Genomic DNA, 22,336 nt, shown 5'->3' with positions numbered 1-22,336 from the left:
CTATCGCGAGTTCTAAGGATTTTCTCGTGGTGTGGAATGGAATCTGAGATCTAATCTCCTTAAATAGGCGCCTTCCCTGCGTGGTCGAGGGGTTATTTGTAAAAACACCTAGACCATTCACATTCATTTGACACGTGGAAGCCTAAGCGACGGCAGCAAAGAATCAATAGAATATGATATTTAATGTGGAGCCGAATTATCGTCAATCCGAAGTGTAATGAAGAACCCGCCTTGCAAAGCCGAATACATAAAGCCAGATACTACGTCGTCATTGAAGGAAAGTTCGGGGGCTACTGAGGGAGTCCTGGATAAGGGGGTCCTCGGGCGTCCGGGCTATGGGACATGGGCCGGGCTGATGGGTCGTGAAGATACAAGATAGAAGGCTTTCCCCCGTGTCCGGATGGGACTCTCTGTTGCGTGGATAGCAAGCTTCGCGGCCAGATGTGTAGTTTCCTTTCTGTGTAAACTGACTTTGTACAACCCTATCCCCCTCCGGTGTCTATATAAACCAGAGGGGTTAGTCCATAGAGGCCATCATAATCATACAGGCTAGACATCTAGGGTTTAGCCATTACGATCTCGAGGTAGATCGACTCTTGTAACCCCTATATTCATCTAAGTCAATCAAGCAGGAAGTAGGGTATTACCTCCATTAAGAGGGCCCGAACCTGGGTAAACATCGTGTCCCCTGCCTCCTGTTACCTTTGATCCTCAGACGCACAGTTCGGGACCCCCTACCTGAGATCGGCCGGTTTTGACACCGACAGAGGTCTTCTCCTCGGGCCATATGGATGTGGAGAAGGAAATCTTCGATCCACACGGCTGGGTTTGTTGTCCCTTTGTAGGGCTCGATGTTTACGGGTTGAAACCCTTCTGGGAACTAGTGTTGCATCGCCTCATTAGTAAAACACATGGGGTGAGCGGCGCCCCTTACTCAGGCTACGTCGCGTCGGAGCTCAGTTTCCACCCAGGCCCGGTGCTGCTCCCGGGCTCTATCATTCCGATCAAGCCACGCTTGGTATTCTTCCCATCGATCGGGAGGGTATCCTCTCGATCCATAAATGGCTCTTGATTGACCCGCTCTAGCGGCTAGGTCATGTCGCAGATCATATCGATATATATGGTTGCGCTGCCTCCTTGCCTTTTCAGCGGGGGTGGACAGGTGGGTTTTCAGCCTCTCTAGCCAGCATGTCCCGTCCTCCACGGGGCCGGTCTCGCTGGTCCCTTGTGTTCGTCTGGGCGGTACGGGCTCGAGGGGCCTCGTTGTCGAATTGCGGCAACAGTTTGCGCTTGGGGTAGCTCCTCGTTTGTTGCTTGTAGCCATACCCTTCTTTGGTTGTTATGACTTTCGTCCATATGTCATTGAGGGTGTCTTTTTTGTCTTTTATTTGTTGTTGCTTCTTCTTCAAGCTCCGCGTGGTGGTTATGAGTTGTTGCTTGAACCGCTCCTATTCCAATGGATCTTCTGGAACAATAAAATCTTCAACTCCAAGGTTGACCTCCTCTTTGGAGAGAGCATGTAGTTGCTATCTTCGGAATCATTGGGGTCCTCGGGGTTATACTGACCTTCATGCCCCTCTGAGCCATCAGGCTGGTGCTCGGGGGCGGGGTCGCCGAGGTCTTCCACGTTGTCCGGGGTGTCGCCCTCTCCAGTGCCCGTGTTGCTTGATACGTCTCCAATGTATCTATAATTTTTTATTGTTCCACGTTGTTTTATCATCAATATTGGATGTTTTATAATCATTTATAGTCATTTTATATCATTTGTTGGTACTAACCTATTGACAAAGTGCCAAGTGCCAGTTGTTTTTTTCCATGTTTTTTACATCGCAAGAAATCAATATCAGACAGAGCCCAAATGCCCCTAAACTTTGCGGAGAATTTTTATGGGCCAGAAGGAACACAACGGGCCCTAGTTGCACCTGGGGGGAGTCCCGAGGAGGGGACAACCCACCAGGGCATGCCAGGAGGCCCAGGCGCGCCCTGGTGGGTTGTGCCCACCTCGGGTGCCCCCAGACCGCCTCTTTGCTCTATAAATACCCCACTATTCCAGAAACCCTAGGGGAGATGACGAAATATTCATCCAGCCCCCGTAGAGTCCATTACCACCAGATCCAATCTAGACACTATCTCGGATGGGGTTCACCACCTCCATTGGTGCCTCTCCGATGATGCGTGAGTAGTTCTTTGTAGACCTTCGGGTCCATAGTTAGTAGCTAGATGGCTTTCTCTCTCGTTGAATTCTCAATACAGTGGTCTCTTGGAGATCCATGTGATGTAACTCTTTTCGCGGTGTGTTTGTTGGGATCTGATGAACTTTGAGTTTATGAGCAGTCATATCTTTTTATATCCATGAAAGTTGTTTGAGTTTCTTTGATCTCTTATATGCATGATCTCTTATAGCGTCATATTTCTTCTCTGATATTTTGTTTTTTTGGCCAACTTGATATATTTATCTTGCAATGGGAAGAGGTGCCCGGTAGTGGGTTCAATCGTACGGTGCTTGATCCCAGTGACAGAAAGGGAACCGACACGTATGTATCGTTGCTACTAAGGATAAAAAGATGGGATCTATATCTATGCAATAGATAAACGGATCTTGTCTACATCATGTCATCGTTCTTATTGCATTACTCCGTTTTTCCATGAACTTAATACACTAGATGCATGCTGGATAGCGGTTGATGTGTAGAGTAATATTAGTAGATGCAGGCAGGAGTTGGTCTACTAATCTTGGACGTGATGCCTATGTAACGATCATTGCCTGGATATCGTCATAATTATTTGAGGTTCTATCAATTGCCCAACAGTAATTTGTTTACCCACCATTTTCTATCTTTCTCGAGAGAAGCCACTAGTGAAACCTACGGCCCCCGGGTCTTCTTCCTCATATATTTTCTTGCGATCTACTTTTCCTTTGCATTTTTCAAATCTATTAAACCAAAAATACAAAAATACTTTGCTGCACTTTATTTTATTTGCGATCTATTATTTCAATCTACTACAAATTTCTGGCATCGTTACCCGAAAAGGATTGACAACCCCTTTAACACGTCGGGTTGCGAGGTGTTGTCATTTGTGTGCAGGTGTTGTTTACGTTGTGTTGCTTGGTTCTCCTACTGGTTCGGTAACCTTGGTTTCTTCACTGAGGGAAATACTTACCGTCGTTATGCTGCATCATCCCTTCCTCTTTGAGGAAATACCGACGTAGTCCTAGCAGACAGGAGCTTTTCTTGCGCTATAGTCAGAGAGCGATCAATAGGAATTTCTGGCGCCGTTGCCGGGGAGGATCTTCATCATAACCAGGTTCCTAATCACAAATCTCATCTCCTCACAATTTACATTATTTGCCATTTGCCTCTCGTTTTCCTCTCCCCCACTTCACAAAATTTGTCGATTTATTCGCCTCTCTTTTTCCGTTTGCCGTTTTCTTGCCGGATCTGTTTTTGAGTGCAATCTTGTTGTGTAGTCATCATGACTCAAGAGAACACCAAGTTATGTGATTTCTCAAATACCAACAACAATGATTTTATTGGCACTCTGCTTGCTCCTCCCGCCACTAGTGCGGAGACTTGTGATTAATACTGCTTTACCGAGTCTTGCTATCAAAGACCAATTTTCCGGTACACCTAATGAGGATGCCGCGTCCCAAATTATTTCCATTTTCTTTGCGTGATTCTGCAAAAATTTGGTTCTCTTCTTTGCCTCGTAATAGTATCGATTCTTGCAATAAGTGCAAAGATGCTTTTATCACTAAGTATTTTCCTCTCGCAAAAATTATTTCCCTTAGAACCCAGATCATGAATTTCAAGCAACTTGAACATGAGCATGTTGCACAATCTTCAGAAAGGATGAAAATGATGCTAAGGAATTTCCCAACTCATGGGTTAAATCTTTGGATGATCATACAAAAATTTTATGCGGGATTGAATATTGTTTCTCGTAATCTTTTAGATCCTCCGCAGGTGGTACTTTTATGGAAATTACTTTGGGTGAAGCCACCAAATTTCTTGATAATATCATGGCAAATTATCCACAATGGCATACCGAAAGGGCTCCTACTAGTAAAAAAGTTAACTCGGTTGAAGAAATTTCTTCTTTGAGTGAAAAAGTTGATGCTCTTATGAAATTGGTTGCTAGTAAAAGTGCTTCTATTGATTTTAATGCTATGCCTTTGTCTACTTTGATTGAACAAAATAGTGATGCCATAGATGTGAATTTTATCTCTCGAAATAATTTCAACAACAATGCTTATAGAGGTAATTTTAATCCTAGGCCTTTTCCTAGTAATTCCTCTAATAATTATGGTAATTCCTATGGAAATCAATCTTATAATAATAATAGGAGCACCTTTGTTTTTGAGAATAATATTAAAGAATTTATCAACACTCAAAAGGTTTTCAACACTTCCATAGAAGAAAAGTTGAGTAAGCTTGATGATTTGTCTAGAAGTGTTGATAGAATTGCTCGATGTGGAAAATCCCAAGATGAAATTTTTTGTGCCTAAAGTAGATGAATCAATTAAACTCTTTATGTTTCTATGGATGAAAGTAAGAAAAGAACCACAATGCTTAGTGCTAAAAGAGAATTTTTAGAAAAAGTGTTTTCTAGTGATTTCTTTCGCAAAAGTGATGAAGATCTTAAAATGATTAGAGTTTCTTCTCTTGATTCCTTGTTTAGTAAAGTTAAGATAGATGAAAAAGGGTCTGGAGAAGAGTCAACTTTAGGTAGAAGGCGTCCCAATATTTCGGAGGGTGAAAATACTGTTGAGAAAATTGATAAAAGTGGGTTTGGAGAGGTCAAAACTTTAGCTAGTGATGTGCCCACTCTTTTGGATTACAAAGACTTTAATTATGATAGTTGCTCTTTGATTGATTGTATTTCTTTGTTTCAATCCATGATAAATTCACCCCATGCTTATGAACAAAATAAGGCTTTTACTAAACATATTGTTGATGTTATGATGAAAGCTCTTGAAGAAAAATTGGAATTAGAAGTTTCAATTCCTAGAAAATTTCATGATGAATGGGAACCTACTATAAAAGTCAAGATTAAAAATTATAAGTGTTTTGCTTTGTGTGACTTGGGTGCTAGTGTTTCTACAATTCCGAAATCTTTATGTGATGTGCTTGGTCTTATCGATCTTGAAGAATTTCTTTGAATTTGCACTTGGCGGATTCTACTATTAAAAAGCCTATGGGAAGAATTAATTATGTTCTTATTCTTGCAAATAGGAATTATGTGCTCATAGATTTTATTGTTCTTGATATTGATTGCAATCCGTCTTGTCCAATTATTCCTTGTAGATCGTTTTTACGCACTATCGGTGCCGTGATTGATATGAAAGAAGGCAATATTAAGTTCCAACTTCCTTTGAGAAAGGGTATGGAACACTTTCCTAGAACTAGAATTAAGCCACCTTATGAATCAATCATGAGGGCATCTTATGGATCTCGAACCAAAGATGACAAAACTTAGATCCTTGCTTTATGCCTAGCTAAGGGCGTAAAACTATAGCGCTTGTTGGGAGGCAACCCAATGAATAATTTTTTTTTTCTTTTTTACTTTCTGTTATTGAGTTTTAACACAATTATGCTACTGTTGTGATTGTGTTTTTTGTGTTTCAATTAGTGTTTGTGCCAAGTAGAACCGATAGCATCTTCTTGGGTGATAGTTGTTTGATCTTGCTGAAAAAGACAGAAACTTTGCGCTTACGAAAATAATTCTCAGTTTTTATCCGGAAGTACTTTTGACCTAATTCTTTTTGCAGAAGATTAATATACAAATTTCTCAGGCCTTCCTATTTGTTCAGAATTTTTGGAGTTCCAGAAGTATTCGAACAAATCAGATTGCTACAGACTGTTCTGTTTTGACAGATTCTGTTTTCTTTGTGTTGTGTGCTTATTTTGATGGCTCTATGGTTTTCCTTCATGAGTTTTTGCAATAGAAAAGTTGGAATACAGTGGATATAGTACAAAAACAAAATAATAATTGGTTTGACACAGCACTTATAGTAGTGATTTATTTTTATGACACTAACGGATCTCACGAAGGTTTTGTTGAGTTTTCTGTGATTGAAGGTTTCAAGTTTTGAGTTATCTTAATATGGATGAAAGAAGGATAGAAGAGCCTAAGCTTGGGGATGCCCCGACATCCAAAGCTATTATCCAAGAATGAGCAACCAACTAAGCTTGGGGATGCCCCCGAGTGGCATCCCCTCTTTCTTCTAACAACTATCGATATTTTACTCGAGGCTATATTTTTATTCGTCACATGATATGTGTTTTGCTTGGAGCGTCTTGTATGATATGAGTCTTTGCTTGTTTTATTTTGTGTTTTAAGTCATCAATCCTTGCTGGACACACCTACTTGAGAGAGCCAAAATTATATCATGACTTGTTAAAATTGCTCTCTATGCTTCACTTAAATCTTTTATGAGCTAGGACTTGCTCTAGTGCTTCACTTATATCTTTTTGAGCACGGTGTGCTTTATTATTTTTGAAGAAATGCTCTCTTGCTTCACTTAGATTTATTTGAGAGTTATTAAAAAATTTAAGAAATTCTCTCTTGCTTCACTTAAATTATTTTGAGAGAAAGAAAATGTGTTATGCTCATGATCTTCACTTATATTTTTTTGAGCTTATGAAAAGCAACAGATGAAAATTAGTCCCAAAGTGATAGATATCCAAGAAGGATAAAGAAAAAGAAAAAAATTCATGAAGATCATTGGACAAAATAAACTTGATTCTTAGTAATGGTTTTGAGATATGATGATGTGATATGTGAGTTATGTTGATGATGTAATTGTGCTCTAGTAAGAATATTGGTGTTAAGGTTTGTGATTCCCTATGCAAGTACGAAAGTCAATAGTCATGCAATGAAATTATATCCTACTTGTGGTGCATTATTCGGTGTTATTTATGCTTAATGCTTGCTTATGAGATTATTCGTTTCTTGGTTGGTCGCTTCCCAATCTTTTGCTAAGCCTTCATTTTGCACTAAGTATGACCTCTACTTGTGCATCCAAAAACACTTAAACCAGTTTTGCCACATGTGTCCGCTATATCACCTATATGCGGTATTCTTTTGCCGTTCTAAGAAAATTTGTATGCGCCATCTCTAATTTTCAAAATAAACGTCTCTTTTGTGTGTTTGTTTCGCTCGTAGAGCGGTGAAGGGTGGCTAATATTTTCCATGCTAGATGTGTTATTCTCAAGATGAGTGTTTATTCACTTGTCATTGCACGAGAGTAAGGCAAAGGTATTAGGGATGCCCAGTCCCGAAAGCAAAAAAATGAATTTACTTTATGTTGTCAAATAATAAATTCCTTGGACAGTGTTGGTATGGAGGGCACCCGTGGATACGATTAGCCATGGAAAGTGAAAGTATGGTGGAAAAAGGAATAAACTTTATTTTCTATTTGGGAACCGCCTATGGCATATCTAGCATGGAAAGTGTTCGGAACTCTGAGTCGTTTTTGTTGGTGGGATGGATACGCCTCCCAAAATGTTTTTATCTCTAAGTTTTTCGCTTTGAGCTCTGGCACCTCTACAAATCCCTACTTCCCTCTGCGAAGGGCCTTTGTTTTACTTTATGCAATTTTTTATTTTGAAATTCGAGTCTCCATCTTCTCTTATAAAAAGCACCAACTAGGAGGCAATATGATTGTACTTAAGTATTGGGTGTAGCTAATATTCGAGTGTGTTTCATAAATGGATCAATGTTTGAGCATGATGGGCTAGGGATAACTTATTTTAGCGTTGATATTTTGGAAGACATGGTTGCTTGTTGATATGCTTGAGTATCTAAATTATTATTTCAAAACTAGACTATTGCTTTGAATCACATAAAAGTCCAAATGTCCATGCTATAAAGAAAAGAATATGATATGACATGATGAACAGCACTCCACAACAAAAATTCTGTTTTTATCACTTACCTACTCGAGGACGAGCAGGAGTTAAGCTTGGGGATGCTGATACGTCTCCAACGTATCTATAATGTTTTATTGTTCCATGTTGTTTTATTATCAATCTTGGATATTTTATAATCATTTATAGTCATTTTATATCATTTTTGGTACTAACCTATTGACATAGTGCCAAGTGCCAGTTGTTGTTTTTCCATGTTTTTTACATCGCAGGAAATCAATATCAGACGGAGTCCAAATGCCCCAAAACTTTACAGAGAATTTTTATGGGCCAGAAGGAACACAACGGGCCCTGGTTGCACCTGGGGGCGAGTCCCGAGGAGGGGACAACCCACCAGGGCACGCCAGGAGGCCGAGGCGCGCCCTGGTGGGTTGTGCCCACCTCGGGTGCCCCCCGGACCGCCTCTTTGCTCTATAAATACCCCAATATTCTAGAAACCCTAGGGGAGTCGACGAAATATTCATCCAGACGCCGCTGAGTCTAGAACCACCAGATCCAATCTAGACACCATGTCGGATGGGGTTCACCACCTCCATTGGTGCCTCTCCAATGATGCGTGAGTAGTTCTTTGTAGACCTTTGGGTCCGTAGTTAGTAGCTAGATGGCTTTCTCTCTCTCTCTCTCTCTCGCTCTCTCTCGCTGAATTCTCAATACAATGGTCTCTTGGAGATCCATATGATGTAACTCTTTTTGCGGTGTGTTTGTTGGGATCTGATGAACTTTGAGTTTATGATCAGTCATATCTTTTTATATCCATGAAAGTTATTTGAGTTTCTTTGGTCTCTAATATGCATGATCTCTTATATCCTCGTATTTGTTCTGCGATATTTGGGTTTTGTTTGGCCAACCTGATCTATTTATCTTGCAATGGGAAGAGGTGCCCGGTAGTGGGTTCGATCATACGGTGCTTGATCCCAGTGACAGAAAGGGAACCGACACGTATGTATCATTGCTACTAAGGATAACAAGATGGGATCTATATCTACGCAATAGATAAATGGATCTTTTCTACATCATGTCATCGTTCTTATTGCATTACTCCATTTTTCCATGAACTTAATACACTAGATGCATGCTGGATAGCGGTCGATTTTGGAGTAATAGTAGTAGATGCAGGCAGGAGTCGGTCTACTAATCTTGGACGTGATGCCTATGTAATGATCATTTCCTGGATATCATCATAATTATTTGAGGTTCTATCAATTGCCCAACAGTAATTTGTTTACCCACCGTTTGCTATCTTTCTCAAGAGAAGCCACTAGTGAAACCTACGGCCCCCGGGTCTTCTTCCTCATATATTTGCTTGCGATCTACTTTTCCTTTGCATTTTTATTTAAATCTATTAAACCAAAAATACAAAAATACTTTGCTGCACTTTATTTTATTTGCGATCTATTATTTCAATCTACTACAAATTTCTGGCATCGTTACCCGAAAGCGATTTACAACCCCTTTAACACGTCGGGTTGCGAGGTATTGTTATTTGTGTGCAGGTGTTGTTTACGTTGTGTTGCTTGGTTCTCCTACAGGTTCGATAACCTTGGTTTCTTCACTGAGGGAAATACCTACCGTCGCTGTGCTGCATCATCCCTTCCTCTTTGGGGAAATACCTACCGTCGCTGTGCTGCATCATCCCTTCCTCTTTGGGGAAATACCTACCGTCGCTGTGCTGCATCATCCCTTCCTCTTTGGGGAAATACCGATGTAGTCCTAGCAAACAGGAGCTTTTCTGGCGCTATAGTCAGAGAGCGATCATTGCTTCCCTTGCTTCGACGCCCCTTGGATCGTCGGCGTTGTCTTCGGCATTTGAGGGGTCCTCGCCGGGCTCGCTGGGGGTGTCGTCCCCATTGCTAGCGCCGTCACTGTTGTCCTTGGGGGTGTCCACCATGTAAATGTTGTAGGTGGAGGTGGCCGTCCATCGGCCTGTGACGGTCCATCGGCCTGTGACGGGAGGGGCAGTGTCCCTGTGGTCCATAGCTTCACTGTCATCGTCCATGTCATCGGCCTCCTCGGAGGCGTAGTCCAGCATGTCGGTTAAGTCTTCGACAATGGCTACTAAGTGGGTGGTGGGTGGGACGTAGAATTCCCCATGGCCTACCTCAAGACACGGCTGAGCGCAGGCCGAGGGTGGGCTATCTAAAATAGTCATTATCTGGATCTGGTCGAGCGCCTTGTTTAACAGGGCGAGACTGGTCGGATTGGAGTTTGAGGTTTCTTCGGAGTCTTCCTCCGGAGTGATGGTAAGGTGAGAAGTGAATTCGTCCGAGGCTGATCCCTAGTGTCCGGATGTGGAGCTGTCGCCAAGGCTTTAGGCCAGATTTGTTGTAAGTTGGGGGAATCCGGCCGAGAGTGATTCCCGGTTTTCAGACATAATGCGGGCATCTGAGCTCAAAGCTGGCCACACGACAAGGCCCAATCCCGAGATCGGATCGGGGAGAGGCCCCGAAGTTAATGCTTCGGGGTCCGCAGGCGCCTCAGGTGAAGTTGAGAAGGGTGAAGATCATATTGCCCCGAGCATCGACAACGTGCTCTAGGTTACCAAACTTGATCTCATGCTCGGGGGCGAAACTGTCGACTTGGTCGAGATGACCGATCAAGTCTACATGCAGCATGATGCTGCCAGACACGAAGAGCTGGCCGGGACAAAGGTGTCCCCGGCCTTGATGCCGTCTCCGAAGATCAGGCGAGCCATCGATCCTTTGGCGATCCAACAACGGAACTCTCAATGGAAGCACCAATGTCGGTGCCAAAACCAACGAATCTCGGCTAGGGGGTCCCGAGCTGTGGATCTTGGATCCATGGGGAACAGGGGACTATGGACACATGTTTACCCAGGTTCGAGCCCTCTCAAATAGGTAAAACCCTACGTCATGCTTGATTATATTGCTTGTGTATATGAGGATTACAGAGTCGATCTACCACGAGATCAGATGAACTAAACCCTAAACTAGTAGGATGATGGTTGTTGTTCTAGCCTCTATGGACCAAACCCTATGGTTTATATAGATACCGGGGGTACTAGGGTTACACATGTCGGTTACAAGGAAAGGATAAACATGCCGATTCTTCTTATCGTGACTTGGAGGCCATGCCAAGGCACCAAATAACCTCCTGTCCGGATACGGGGTCGTCCCGTAGTTCGGACTTCTAGTAGTTACAAAGCGGCCCACCTGTCCGGCCCACCAGAGATAGGTCGGCAGCCCGAGGACCCCTTAATCCAGGACTCCCTCATGTGGGGGTTAGGCTTAGCTCACGGGTGGGGGCAGGGGTCATATAGGCCAGTTGGGAGCGGGTGGGCCGGCTGTGCCGTGCCCCATTTGGGCCAGGGGGAGTTTCTGTTTTTATTTTTATTTTTGCTTTTGTTTTACTTTTACTTACTTTTTGTTTATTTTTTCTAATTTATTTCTACTTAGTTTTTTTTTCAAAACATACAATTAGCACCTAAATTAGTATTACTAAAGTTACTACTGCCATATTAGTTCTTACCCCTAAATAAAATAGTTTAATATTTTATAATTTATAAAAGGCATTTAATTAATTATTTACGCCATTGTTTTAATTATTTTAGTGCATTTAAATATTTTATAAAAATATGATCTCTCCACAAATATTCCTTATGAATTATCTGTCACAGTTTGTACTTTTTAGTTCTGACATTTGAAAACTTTAATTATCTGACTTTATTTTAAATTTGAATTTTGAATTGGTTTGGATCAACGTGGAACTTATCAATAGTAACAGTGTTGACATGGCATCATTAGTAGGGGATTACTGTAGCTTAATTATTTGGGTGTTACATTATAGTATGTCAAAAATGGTAATTACAGTAAACTCAACATGGCAAACAAAGTGTAGTCTACATGGAAATTATGGTTTTTTCAACATGGCAACTATATCAAACTTTCGCATGGCAAACATAGCTTACTCCACATGGCAACTACCTACATTCCGCAAGGCAAGTATAGTACATTCTACATGGCAACCAGAATATATTCTACATGATAGTTATGGTTTGTTCTCCAATTGACAAATATGGTTCTTTCCACATGGCAAATATGGTTGTTTCCACACGGCAAATGTAGTTAATTTTAATTTTTTGGGCAGTTAAAGTGTGACTCAAATGGCAACCATTCTACTCTCTTACATTTTTTGCACATGTCAAACTAGCAGGTGTGCATTGCATATTTATAGTATGTCAAACATGGCAATCATAGTAAACCCAACATGGCAAACAAAGTGTAGTCCACATGGCAATTATGTTTTTTAACATGGAAACTATATAGAACTTTCACATGGCAAACATAGGTTACTCCACATGGAAAATACCTACATTCCACATGACAAGTACAGTACATTCTACATGGCAACCACAGTACATTCAAGATGGCAAAACAAAGGGCAAAACACATTACCTAAAAAGATTTTGTTGGTGTATATTTTGCTCATCTGCCTCTCCATTCGTTTGTATGTGGGGAAATTAGGTTGCTTAAGTGTTGTGTCCGCTTCTTGCTGCAGTTCTGCACCTAGTATTTTCTGCTGCAAAGCTGTATATTGCTTGGCAAACTATAGCAATGAGTTGTCGGGGCTCACGTAATGCTTCAAAACCGCATCGAGACCTTCACTGTGCTGCGTAGTTTGCAGAAATGGGTAGAAGCATTGCATGAAGAAGGCTGGCACCAAGTACTTTCGCCTCTCCCATGGGTTTTGAAGGGTCTCATTGTCCTGAACTTGGTATTCTTCAATCATGGCCTTCCAACTCCGTTCCAACTCTTCCATTATCAAGTTGTGGTCCACAACTCGAATGCCTTATGTAGATCTTGACGGTTAGCAAAGAACGGCCCTAGAGTCTCTTCTGCTTTCCTTATAATATGCCACCTGCAATGCATGTGCACTGCAAGGGGGAAGAGTTCCTTGATGCCTCCACGCATGCTAAAGTTTTGGTCCGTTATTATGTTCATTGGAGCAAGTCCATCCATGCACTCCAAGAAGGTTTTTAACAGCCACGTTTAGTTATCGATATCTTCATTTCGTAAAAGGCCGTAACCTAACCGCAAGGACTGGTTGTGGTTGTTTATCCCTAGGAATGGAGCACATGGCATCTTGTACATGTTCAACAGATATGTCGCGTCAAAAGAAATGCAGTCACGAAAATGTTTGCAGGATCTCCGCGTTGCACCATCCACCTAGTACATGTTTTGAGGCGATCCTCGTCGTCGAATCTTATTCTGTAGAAGAAATTGGGGTCCTCCTTTTCTTTCTCTTTGAAGTAGTCAATGGTGTCTTCTACGTCATCTAACTTGCTTTCTCTGCGATACTTTGCCTTCAGGTTTGTGATGTCCGCTGGTAGGTAGGGCAATCTACTCAGTACCTCGACCATTCTCGCAGTATTGACATTGCAATCGTGCAGCAATTTTATAAACTGCTTCTCCTAGGGGCAGAATCCTCGGTGGGCGCTCAGAAATTTTACCAGGTCAAACTTCTGAATCATCTCATTATTGTGATTGTCGACAAACTCTTTGACGATGTACCAAGCCCTTCCAATTGAGCCTCATTCTGGCAGGGCATCCCATCTTCAAAACGACGCCTCTTCTGCCATTTGGTACGATTGGCCCACCAGCCTTGGATTTCATATTCTTCTCGCTTTGTAGCATCTCAGCTCACCTCTATTGTACTCCCCGGTTCTTTCCAATTTTCTACGGTATTCCATGTTTATCGCGAATCCACTGATTTTTGCATAACTTTGGTAGTAGTTCCTGGCATCATCAAATGTACTAAATTTCTGACCAATGTACGGTGGTTGAGTTGGCATGAATTCAGACAATCCCTCTCTTCCTCTTTGTGCATCTCGTCATCATTTTCCTCATTCACTTCTGTATTGGTGGTGGTTTCTTCTGTTTGTACGTTGCTTGTGTCGGTGCACACATGCGTGTTGGTTGTCATTACTGCAACGATGGCAAGCCCCGACAGTGAATCTACATTGTTCATGCTTGGCTGGTTGGCCTGCTTGTGGAACGACCCTCCTGGGTGGCCTTAGGTACCTGTAGTAGACGTAGTTGGCACACTGCTGAATGTAGTTGAAGCTCCTGCATTTTTTCGAGAATGTGCATAGTTAGTGCTTTTTTTAGTGGAAACTTTTTACGATCACACATGGCAACTGCAGTTGAGCCCACAAGGCAATTTTATTTCCCAATGTATGTCTGATGTATTCAATCATGTATGGCAACTGCAATAGTTCAACTATGGCAAATGCAATTGATTTCACATGCCAACTATATTTGTAAGGACATGGCAAATGCATTTGAAAACTGATGGCAACTACAGTTTGAAACAGACATGGCAAATGCACTTGACAAGTCATTGCAACTGTACTTTGACAGACATTTTCTTTTTTTGTAAATGCAGTTCTGATAAGTGACGGCAACTGCAGTTGATCAGAGATGGTAACTACTCTTTATCAGTCATGGCAACTGCAGTCGATCAGACATGGCAAACACAGTTGACAATTCATGGCAAATACATTTTCATCAGACATGGCAAATGCAGCTGGTAGGTCATGGCAAATGCATTTGATCATAGATGGCAACTGTAGCTTACCACACATGGCAAATGAAGTTGAATCAGATACGTCAATTGAAACTTGACAAGTGATTTTTGGCAAGCGCATTTGTTATGTGATGGCAACTTCAGATGGTAAGTGAACAGTCATGTAGCACATACTTTCTGATTTTTCTGACATTTTTGTGCGTGCGAGCAGTTTTTCATGCCTCACCTGCGTAAGATGTTGATGGCAGGACTTCCGCTGTGAGCTGGTCCCATGTGCTGCACGCCATTCTTGCGTTTTACAAATTTTGTAAGCTTGATACTTCCTCATGTATGTTGCTCTTATGGTTTTTATGAGTTCATATATCTTTTTGTTCTACTTGCTATCACATTTTACTTTTCCGCATGATTTTTTGGGGTACATAATACCTTGATTCGCCGTATGTGATACTCGTAGTTGGTGTCCTGTTTCTGCATTACTAGTAGTTCCTTGTGGTGCAGCTTGCTACGGTTCTCCCGAAGGTGTGGTTGTATCGTAAGTCCCTGCGAACATGTCAGTACAAACATCAACCATATGCCACCTTATTTATACAATCATGGAAAATCTTCCTTTTTCCTCGGTGGATCGTACTGATGTCTGCGTATGCTGAAATGAGTTCATTGTGTTCTAGCGCATCCCACGGGGGTGCGTGTGGCTGTCCGTAAAACCAAGGAGTAGACTCGTCTCCAGGATCGATTCGACCTTTTTTTTGCCTTTGCTTCTTCTCAGTTTCTCCACCACTGTAGAATGAAATAATCATGGTATGCATGAGTATGAATTTCTCTTTGTTAGTGTAACTAAAATAGACACGACAATTTTTCATTGCCATTTGTGAATGGCATGCATCCCTAGCATAGCATGACAACTAAAATGTTGAAAGCCGTGTCTATGTTTGTCAATGCAACCTTTCTGGAAAATGTACACGAACTCTATTAAGCACATAGTTTTTGGGGTGGCTAGCAATCGCATGAAATTCGGGCGGCAACTATCAACATAGTTACATTGCAAGTACTATTGTAGGTTCATTTGGCGGCAACAACTTACATAATCGGGTGGCAACTTACAGCAAACATGTTCGACAATTTTTCCCAAACATCCCCTTTTGGAGAAAAAACTTTGCTTTTCCCCTGTCCCGGCACCCCCAAACCCCCATGTTTTTCACTGCATTGGATCTGACTTTCAAGTAGATCAAATCGGTGGCAACTCCAAGGTTCCAAAGATGCAGCTCGAATTTAGGATAGTTGGCATGGCAGTTTAACAGATCCAATTTTGGATCAAGGATTCCTTGGTGTGAGGCATGGCAAGTTTTGTTGGAAAAATTGAAACGTGGGGGAAGAGGAGAAGGGCTAGATTCATGTGATTACACACCTTGATGAATTTGTTGTCGTTCTTCTTCGTCTAGATCGAGTTAGGGTTTGCTACGGTTACCATGGCAACTTGAGAAACCATAGGATGGAGGCAGGGGAAAGGAGCCGATCAGGAGGTGGGCGTTGGAAGAAGGGTTATGTGAGGTTTTTTTGGGTGGTGACTCTCTCGTGGGGGACCCACGCTAGTTCGTGGGGAGGGGCAGGTGCTAGTTGGTCGGGCAGGCTAGCGGGGTTCATGCCCGAATGTGTGGGCCGTTAGGTCGTCGCGCGGACGTGCGGGTGTTGGGGTCTTCGTCCGAACGGCGGCCGTGCGGGCTGGCTTGGTGAAACACCGGATGGGTCGTGCGGCACGACCCCCTGGTAGCCCGCACTTATGGCAGTTATCGGCGTAATTTTGATAAGAAGGGTAGCACATCCCTAAAAAAAGATAAGGAGGGTAGCACACAAAACAAACCCTGAGTAGCATATGACTTTTTTCAAGAACACGTTGGACTATATAACTGGGAAAACTCTTCTGATCCACCGGCTGATAGTACAAGCTCGTAAGCCGCCTCCTTCTTCTGACGCGTGTCCCGCGTGGGCCTCACCACTCGCACGCTTCACGCGCCTTTTGTTCCCCACAGTAGAAATCTTATCCCCTGTTCTCGATCCTTCCTCTTCCTCTCTTCCTATGGTCTCATCCCCATCTCACCAAAGTCAGAAAGCAAGACGCAGCTATGTCACCGGGTGCACGGAGAGGCCGGAGGCGACGCCCAGCTGCACCTTGTAGCGAGATCCCACCACTCCGCCGCTCCGATGCTGCAGGAGGAGGCTCCGCCGGCGAGCGGCTCTGGCCGCGGGCACTGCTAGGCTGTGGCTCGGCGGCTGCTAGCCCGCACGAGCTGCTCCATGGGGCAGACGACGACCACTACTGACGCTCTTGTGTTCCAGGTTCCAACAACCCCGAGGTGCCGACGAGCGTGCGGAATCAAGCTGCCGCAAACCCAACATCGACGATCCTGCATCGCAACTTCGGCAATGTCGATGCCTGCTGCATCGCAACTCCGGCGGCGTTGACGCCCGCTGCATCGCAGCTCCGGCACCCGGTGCATCGCAACTCCGGCGGCATCGACAGCCGCTGCATCGCAGCTCCGGCGGCGTCGTGGCCGCTGCATTGCAGCTCCGACGACGTCGACGGCCGTTGCATCACAGCTTTGGCGGCCGCCGCATCGCAGCTCCGACGGCCGCTGCATTGCAACTCTGCCGGCGTTGGCGCCTGCTGCATCGCAGCTCTGGCGGCCGGCTCATCACAGCTCCGATGGCGTCGATGACCGCTGCCTCACAGCTCCGGCAGAGTCGACGCCCGCTGCATCGCAACTCCGATGGCTGCTGCATTGCAGCTCTGGCGGCGTCGATGACCGCTGTCTCACAGCTCCGGCAAAGTCGACACCCGCTGCATCGCAACTCCGATGGCCGCTGCATCGCAGCTCTGGCCGCGTCGTCGACGCTCACTGCATCAGAACTCAGACGCCCGCTGCATGGCAGCTCCGGCGGTGTCGATGGCCGTTGCATCGCAGCTCCGACAGTCATTGCATCGCAGCTTCGGTGGTGTCCCAACCGTTGTCGCCGAGCTGGTAGTTGTGCTTGGAGCGCAACAGCGGGCGCTGCATGGGTGGTGCCTCTGTTGCGTGAGAGGGAAGATGTTGACGGGTAATGTGAGACCAAGCGGACGGCTACGATGTGCATGATCGGATGATTACCAAGACGGCTGATAACTCACATTTATCATTCGGCTTACGCCTAGCATCCGCCATATAACTGTGGCTCCAGCCAGGGAAAGGAGCCACTCTTGCAGCACTTTGGCCAGCCCACCCCGCTGGTCTCGCTCGGGATACCCCACGCGACGAACACAACAACACCACGGCCAAAAGCGAAGCAAGAAATTCCTCTTTCCCTTTCCACTTTCCTCCCCCATTTCCACCCACCATCCAGCAGGCAGAGGCCACCGGCCCCTCGCTCCTTGTCGCCGCTCTGGATGGCCACCGCTCCCAACATCGAGATGATCGCCTCTTCGCTGCGCAGCTGCTCCCTCAACGGCGGCGGCCGGCGGCCGGGCCGGCGCCACCGCCACGGCCACGCCAGGGGCGCTGAGGGCAGCAACGACAGCGAGGGCGTCACCGTCGAGCTCAACTCCGACGTCGCCCTGCCCTACCACTGGCAGCAGTGCCTCGACATCCGGGTACGCACACGTCCCCATCTATACATTCCGTCATTTGTTCCCCTTCACAACATCCGAATCGGAGGGATCGATGGCCGTGCGCCCCCGTGCGCGTGCGTGCATGGGCGTGTGCGCTCTCCCAATCATTTGGACATAAATGACAAGCGGCTTACGAGGTAGTTGGATGCCTGTACTTAGTAGTTTTGAGGCCCGGATTCGATGGGTCAATCATTCGCATCATTTAATGGCCAAAGCGGCTGAACACTTGAGACGGATTGAGCTTCATTAATCGCCTCCACTTTTGGCCCCCTCTTTTGTTCTCTTGTTATTGGACTCTTGCATAATCTGTTCCTAGCCGGCAACTCTTTTCTCTTGCAAAATTTCCTTTTGATTATTTGATCCGTCTCCTTGTGATTTCTTTCCAGCTTCAGAAAGGCTCGACCCTTTCCGCTGGATGCCAACTTGTTCTCCCCCATTGCTATGCTGCTGTTTTCTCTTCTTGAAATACTACTAATATCCTAGTGCGCCATCAGATCTGCGTTTGTCTTGTAAATCCTGACATATCTGTGTGGATCCATTCCTTTTTGCTCTGTGTCCCTCTCTTTGTAAAGCTAGATTTCGCCATAGGTTTCTTCTGGACCACAGCCATATCGATTATCACCGGAGTTGTGAGGATCTTTATTGCACTAGGATAGATGCCACCCTGCTTCCAACAAACTAGTGACTTGAAAAAGTTAGTTAAAAAGAAGGTGCGATGTAGCCTGAATCTTCACCGTTCGATTTCCGAATCCTAGAGAAAAAAAATATGTTGCGGGTTTTCTCATTTTATTTTCTTATTACTCTACACAAATACTCTCCGCACTCGCTCCTCTTCATTTTGATTCTCTCCGCACCCATCTCTGTTTTTTTCCAAGCTAAAAACCACCACAACTGTCACACACTGACCGAAGAGAATCTTGCATATATTCCCTGCGAGGTCACGAGTTGCATAGAGCACATTTCATCTGATCCAGCATTTCTATTCCACATTGCTCTGCCCCTGTATTGATGTCCATCGGTTCTAGTTGTCAAACATTTTCCTTTTGCTTGGTAATCCAACATTGTGTTCATGGCCTATCTCAAATCAAGATGTACATACATTTTGAAAGTTTTTTTGCAACATCTCCTCATTTCTATTTTTAGTTGATTTTTCTCAACATCTATTTTTTTTCCCACGATTTTTCTCAACACCTAGATGCTACTGGGAATCTATTGAACTTGCTACCTTTTTTTCCTAATGATCTGATGCAGACGGGGCAAGTGTACTACATCAACTGGGAGGACGGCACCCGGACGACTATCGACCCTCGCACGCCGTCGCTTTGCTCCGCCTTGTCGACGCCGCGGTCCACCTGTTTCACTTCACACCGCGCAGCCTTCACTTCGTCGTCCAGCTCTGGCTACACCTCCGCGGCGTCCAGCGTCACCGGCGGCTATGGCTACGGCTATGATGACAGCGACGGCTATAGTGAAGGCTACGGTGACGACGAGGAGAGCAGCAGCAGCAGCAGCCGGAGCTCCGGCGTCTCGTCCGTGCTCTCGTCTTTCTTCCCCAGTAACGAGCCCGCCTCCAGCGACAGTGGGCACGCCACCAGCCACGTGCTCGTTGCGGTCGGGTGCAGGGCGTGTTTCATGTACTTCATGGTGCCCAAGAGCGTCGGCCTATGCCCCAAGTGCGGCAGCTCCGGCCTCCTCCACCTCGGAGCCTCTTACGCCTGAGCTGCCAGCCTGCTACCACCTGGTCCCCCGTGAGTCACTACTTGCGAGGCGTGGTGCAATTTCGTGGCTGTCATGGACTACCGAAGACAGGGTTTTGTGCGAGGAGGTCCCCAAATCGTTGCCACTGATTCCTGGTTCCTGTGCTTGTGTGCCAATGTACGGGACAAGGGAAGGAAAGAGACCCATGTCATTGCTTTCTCTATGTCCTCGTGGGACTCGACGACAGAGACTAACCTTCCGTCCTTCCATTTCAAGAGTGAACATTTGTGCTCCAATTAAATACCGTTGTTGGGTTAGCATTTTATTATTTTATAAAATATTGAAAGGGAGCAAAAGACCATGGCATGCACACAAAGTTTGTAGTTTTTTTTATAACATAGTAAAAACTACAAACACGGATGCTCGCATACATGCATCCTATGAATGCACGCACACCCTATCCCTTTGAACACCATCGAGATATTGAGTCGGCGTAACATCATAAGATTAACGAAGTCACCCCAAGTGCCTTTGTAGTTGACGAGAACGTCCCCTCACATTGAACGAGCATCATCGGCTGAAATAAATTTAGAAAAATATGAGCACTACCGGCAAGTCCACGGCGTGAAACTTGGTAGGTTGGTTTCAACACAAGAAACCTAATTATCTGAGCTAGGTTCAACTCGCACAGTATCAGCTAGTTGGTGCAGTGCTTACTTGGCAATTTGGCTATATTATTTTATTTCTAGATTTTTTTGGCGATTCAGAACTTTTAGACATCATACAACATTATGAAGTTCATGTCGAAAGAAGGGAGATTCTGGCGACCCGGCCCAAATGGATCGAAGTCTTTGTGCTTAAGTGCTATTACATGAATCGGCTTGCTAGCACACACAATACTTGATAAATAACAGAGTTCAATCACACACTTTATTACATCAGAAATCCTCAAATTGAGTATTTATTACATAAATATGGTTGAAGGTCATCTAAATCAACATACTATGGAAGCATAGAAGAATAATGGGCCCATCAACTCCACTGGTAGAATTGAGTGTAGAACAACGACCTATCGCACATTACTCTTCGTCGGAATAATCTGAAACATGATAAGTTGCTGCCGTGTAGGTCAGCACATGGAATATGCTGGCAATATCACACCCTGGAATAAAAATGATAATTTTTATCTCTACATACAATCTGGCTGGTGGAAGGCTCTAAGTTTCAAGTTTTTGAACAAAGCTAATTTTGTCCTATATCAAATTAATTAAATTATTGCTACAAGTTCATGTCATTATTGTGATGGTTCCTTCTGCTCAATCCGAAACCAAATTTATTTATGACCCAATTCATTAAAAATGATGAGATCACTCAATAATTTCACTTCTAGATGCTCAAGTTGTTCGTAACCGGGGACACGACTAATCGATTAGTTTTACACTCTAGGGAGGTTTGTGCAAATTTCCCCACAAGACTCAATCACCTCCTTTGTAGTCCTCACACTGCCTGATGTTTGAGAACCGGAATATCGAGACAAAGTCTTTGAGATATGTTACCCCTTAACCATGGATAGGCCGACACACCTACATTCCTTTACATCTGCTAGCCTACCTGGAATGGTTCCCACAAACTACTCAACTAAGCCAGAGCCAATAATAGCTTGTGTCCGCACACGTAAGCTTACTACTCTCTTAACAACTTTCATGATTCAGGAATACCACCCCGTGTACAATAGAAATGCTAAGCAAATAACTATAATAATGATTCCCGAGGTGTTTCAAGGTTCATAGGTTCCCACCTCAATGATCTAGAAAGCATACCCACAACTTATTCCAACCATGTATAGTATTAAGTGAGACTAAGTGCATATCAAAAACATGGGTATGTAAAAGTATGATCAAAGTGTGAACTTGTCTTGATGATGATTCTTGAACTCTAAAATTGATAGTACCTAGTCTCGCACTCCAAACAATCTAGCGTAAGCAAACAATAGCACAAACATAAGCAATCAAAGATCCAAAACAAAAGCAAAGACTAGAATTATGCAAAAACTCCAAAAAGATCCAAACCAAGCTTCTAGACAGAAACATGTTTTAACAGTAGGTAATTTATGTGACCATGATCCCAGAAGAAAATAGATGTGAAGAGCTTCAATTTGCAAAAAGAATCAAATCAATCGGGGTTATGGATTGAAAGTTATGGCCTAATTAAATTTAAACTTGAAACTAGTTAACTTCAAATTTCAAAGTTTCAAAAATATTATTTTCTGGGTCTGCTTGATAGATGGGATCAATATGAATCAGTTCGAAAAACAATCAATGCGATTGGATTTGTAGAACTAAAGATATACTAATAAGAAACTTTGAAGAAAATCTATAGAAGAAAACCTCTGCCATGGCATCGTTTATTAAAGCGATACATTGCCACTACTGCTGCATGACGTGCCACCTGGCGCGGCACGATTGGCTACGGGTGTGTGTTGTGGGGCTTAAGCGGCGGACGATCGAAAATCAAGAAAACTGAG

The 22,336-nt window shown here is 44.1% G+C and overlaps 1 protein-coding gene across 1 annotated transcript; it reads left to right on the top strand.

Annotated features, from left to right (window-relative positions):
* The first annotated feature begins 17,696 nt into the window (after positions 1 to 17,696).
* Positions 17,697 to 20,140, top strand: LOC123144520 (uncharacterized protein DDB_G0271670). Its single transcript, XM_044563707.1, has 2 exons — positions 17,697 to 18,096; positions 19,366 to 20,140. The coding sequence occupies exons 1-2, from the start codon at positions 17,893 to 17,895 to the stop codon at positions 19,831 to 19,833; spliced, it is 672 nt and encodes a 223-aa protein (XP_044419642.1). The 5' UTR covers positions 17,697 to 17,892; the 3' UTR covers positions 19,834 to 20,140.
* The last annotated feature ends 2,196 nt before the right edge of the window (positions 20,141 to 22,336 follow it).

The sequence above is a fragment of the Triticum aestivum genome, chromosome 6D (genome assembly GCF_018294505.1).
Source record: "Triticum aestivum cultivar Chinese Spring chromosome 6D, IWGSC CS RefSeq v2.1, whole genome shotgun sequence".
Taxonomy (NCBI): Eukaryota; Viridiplantae; Streptophyta; class Magnoliopsida; order Poales; family Poaceae; genus Triticum; species Triticum aestivum.
Note: the sequence above shows the minus strand (reverse complement) of the source record. Positions and strands in the feature narration are given on the sequence as shown.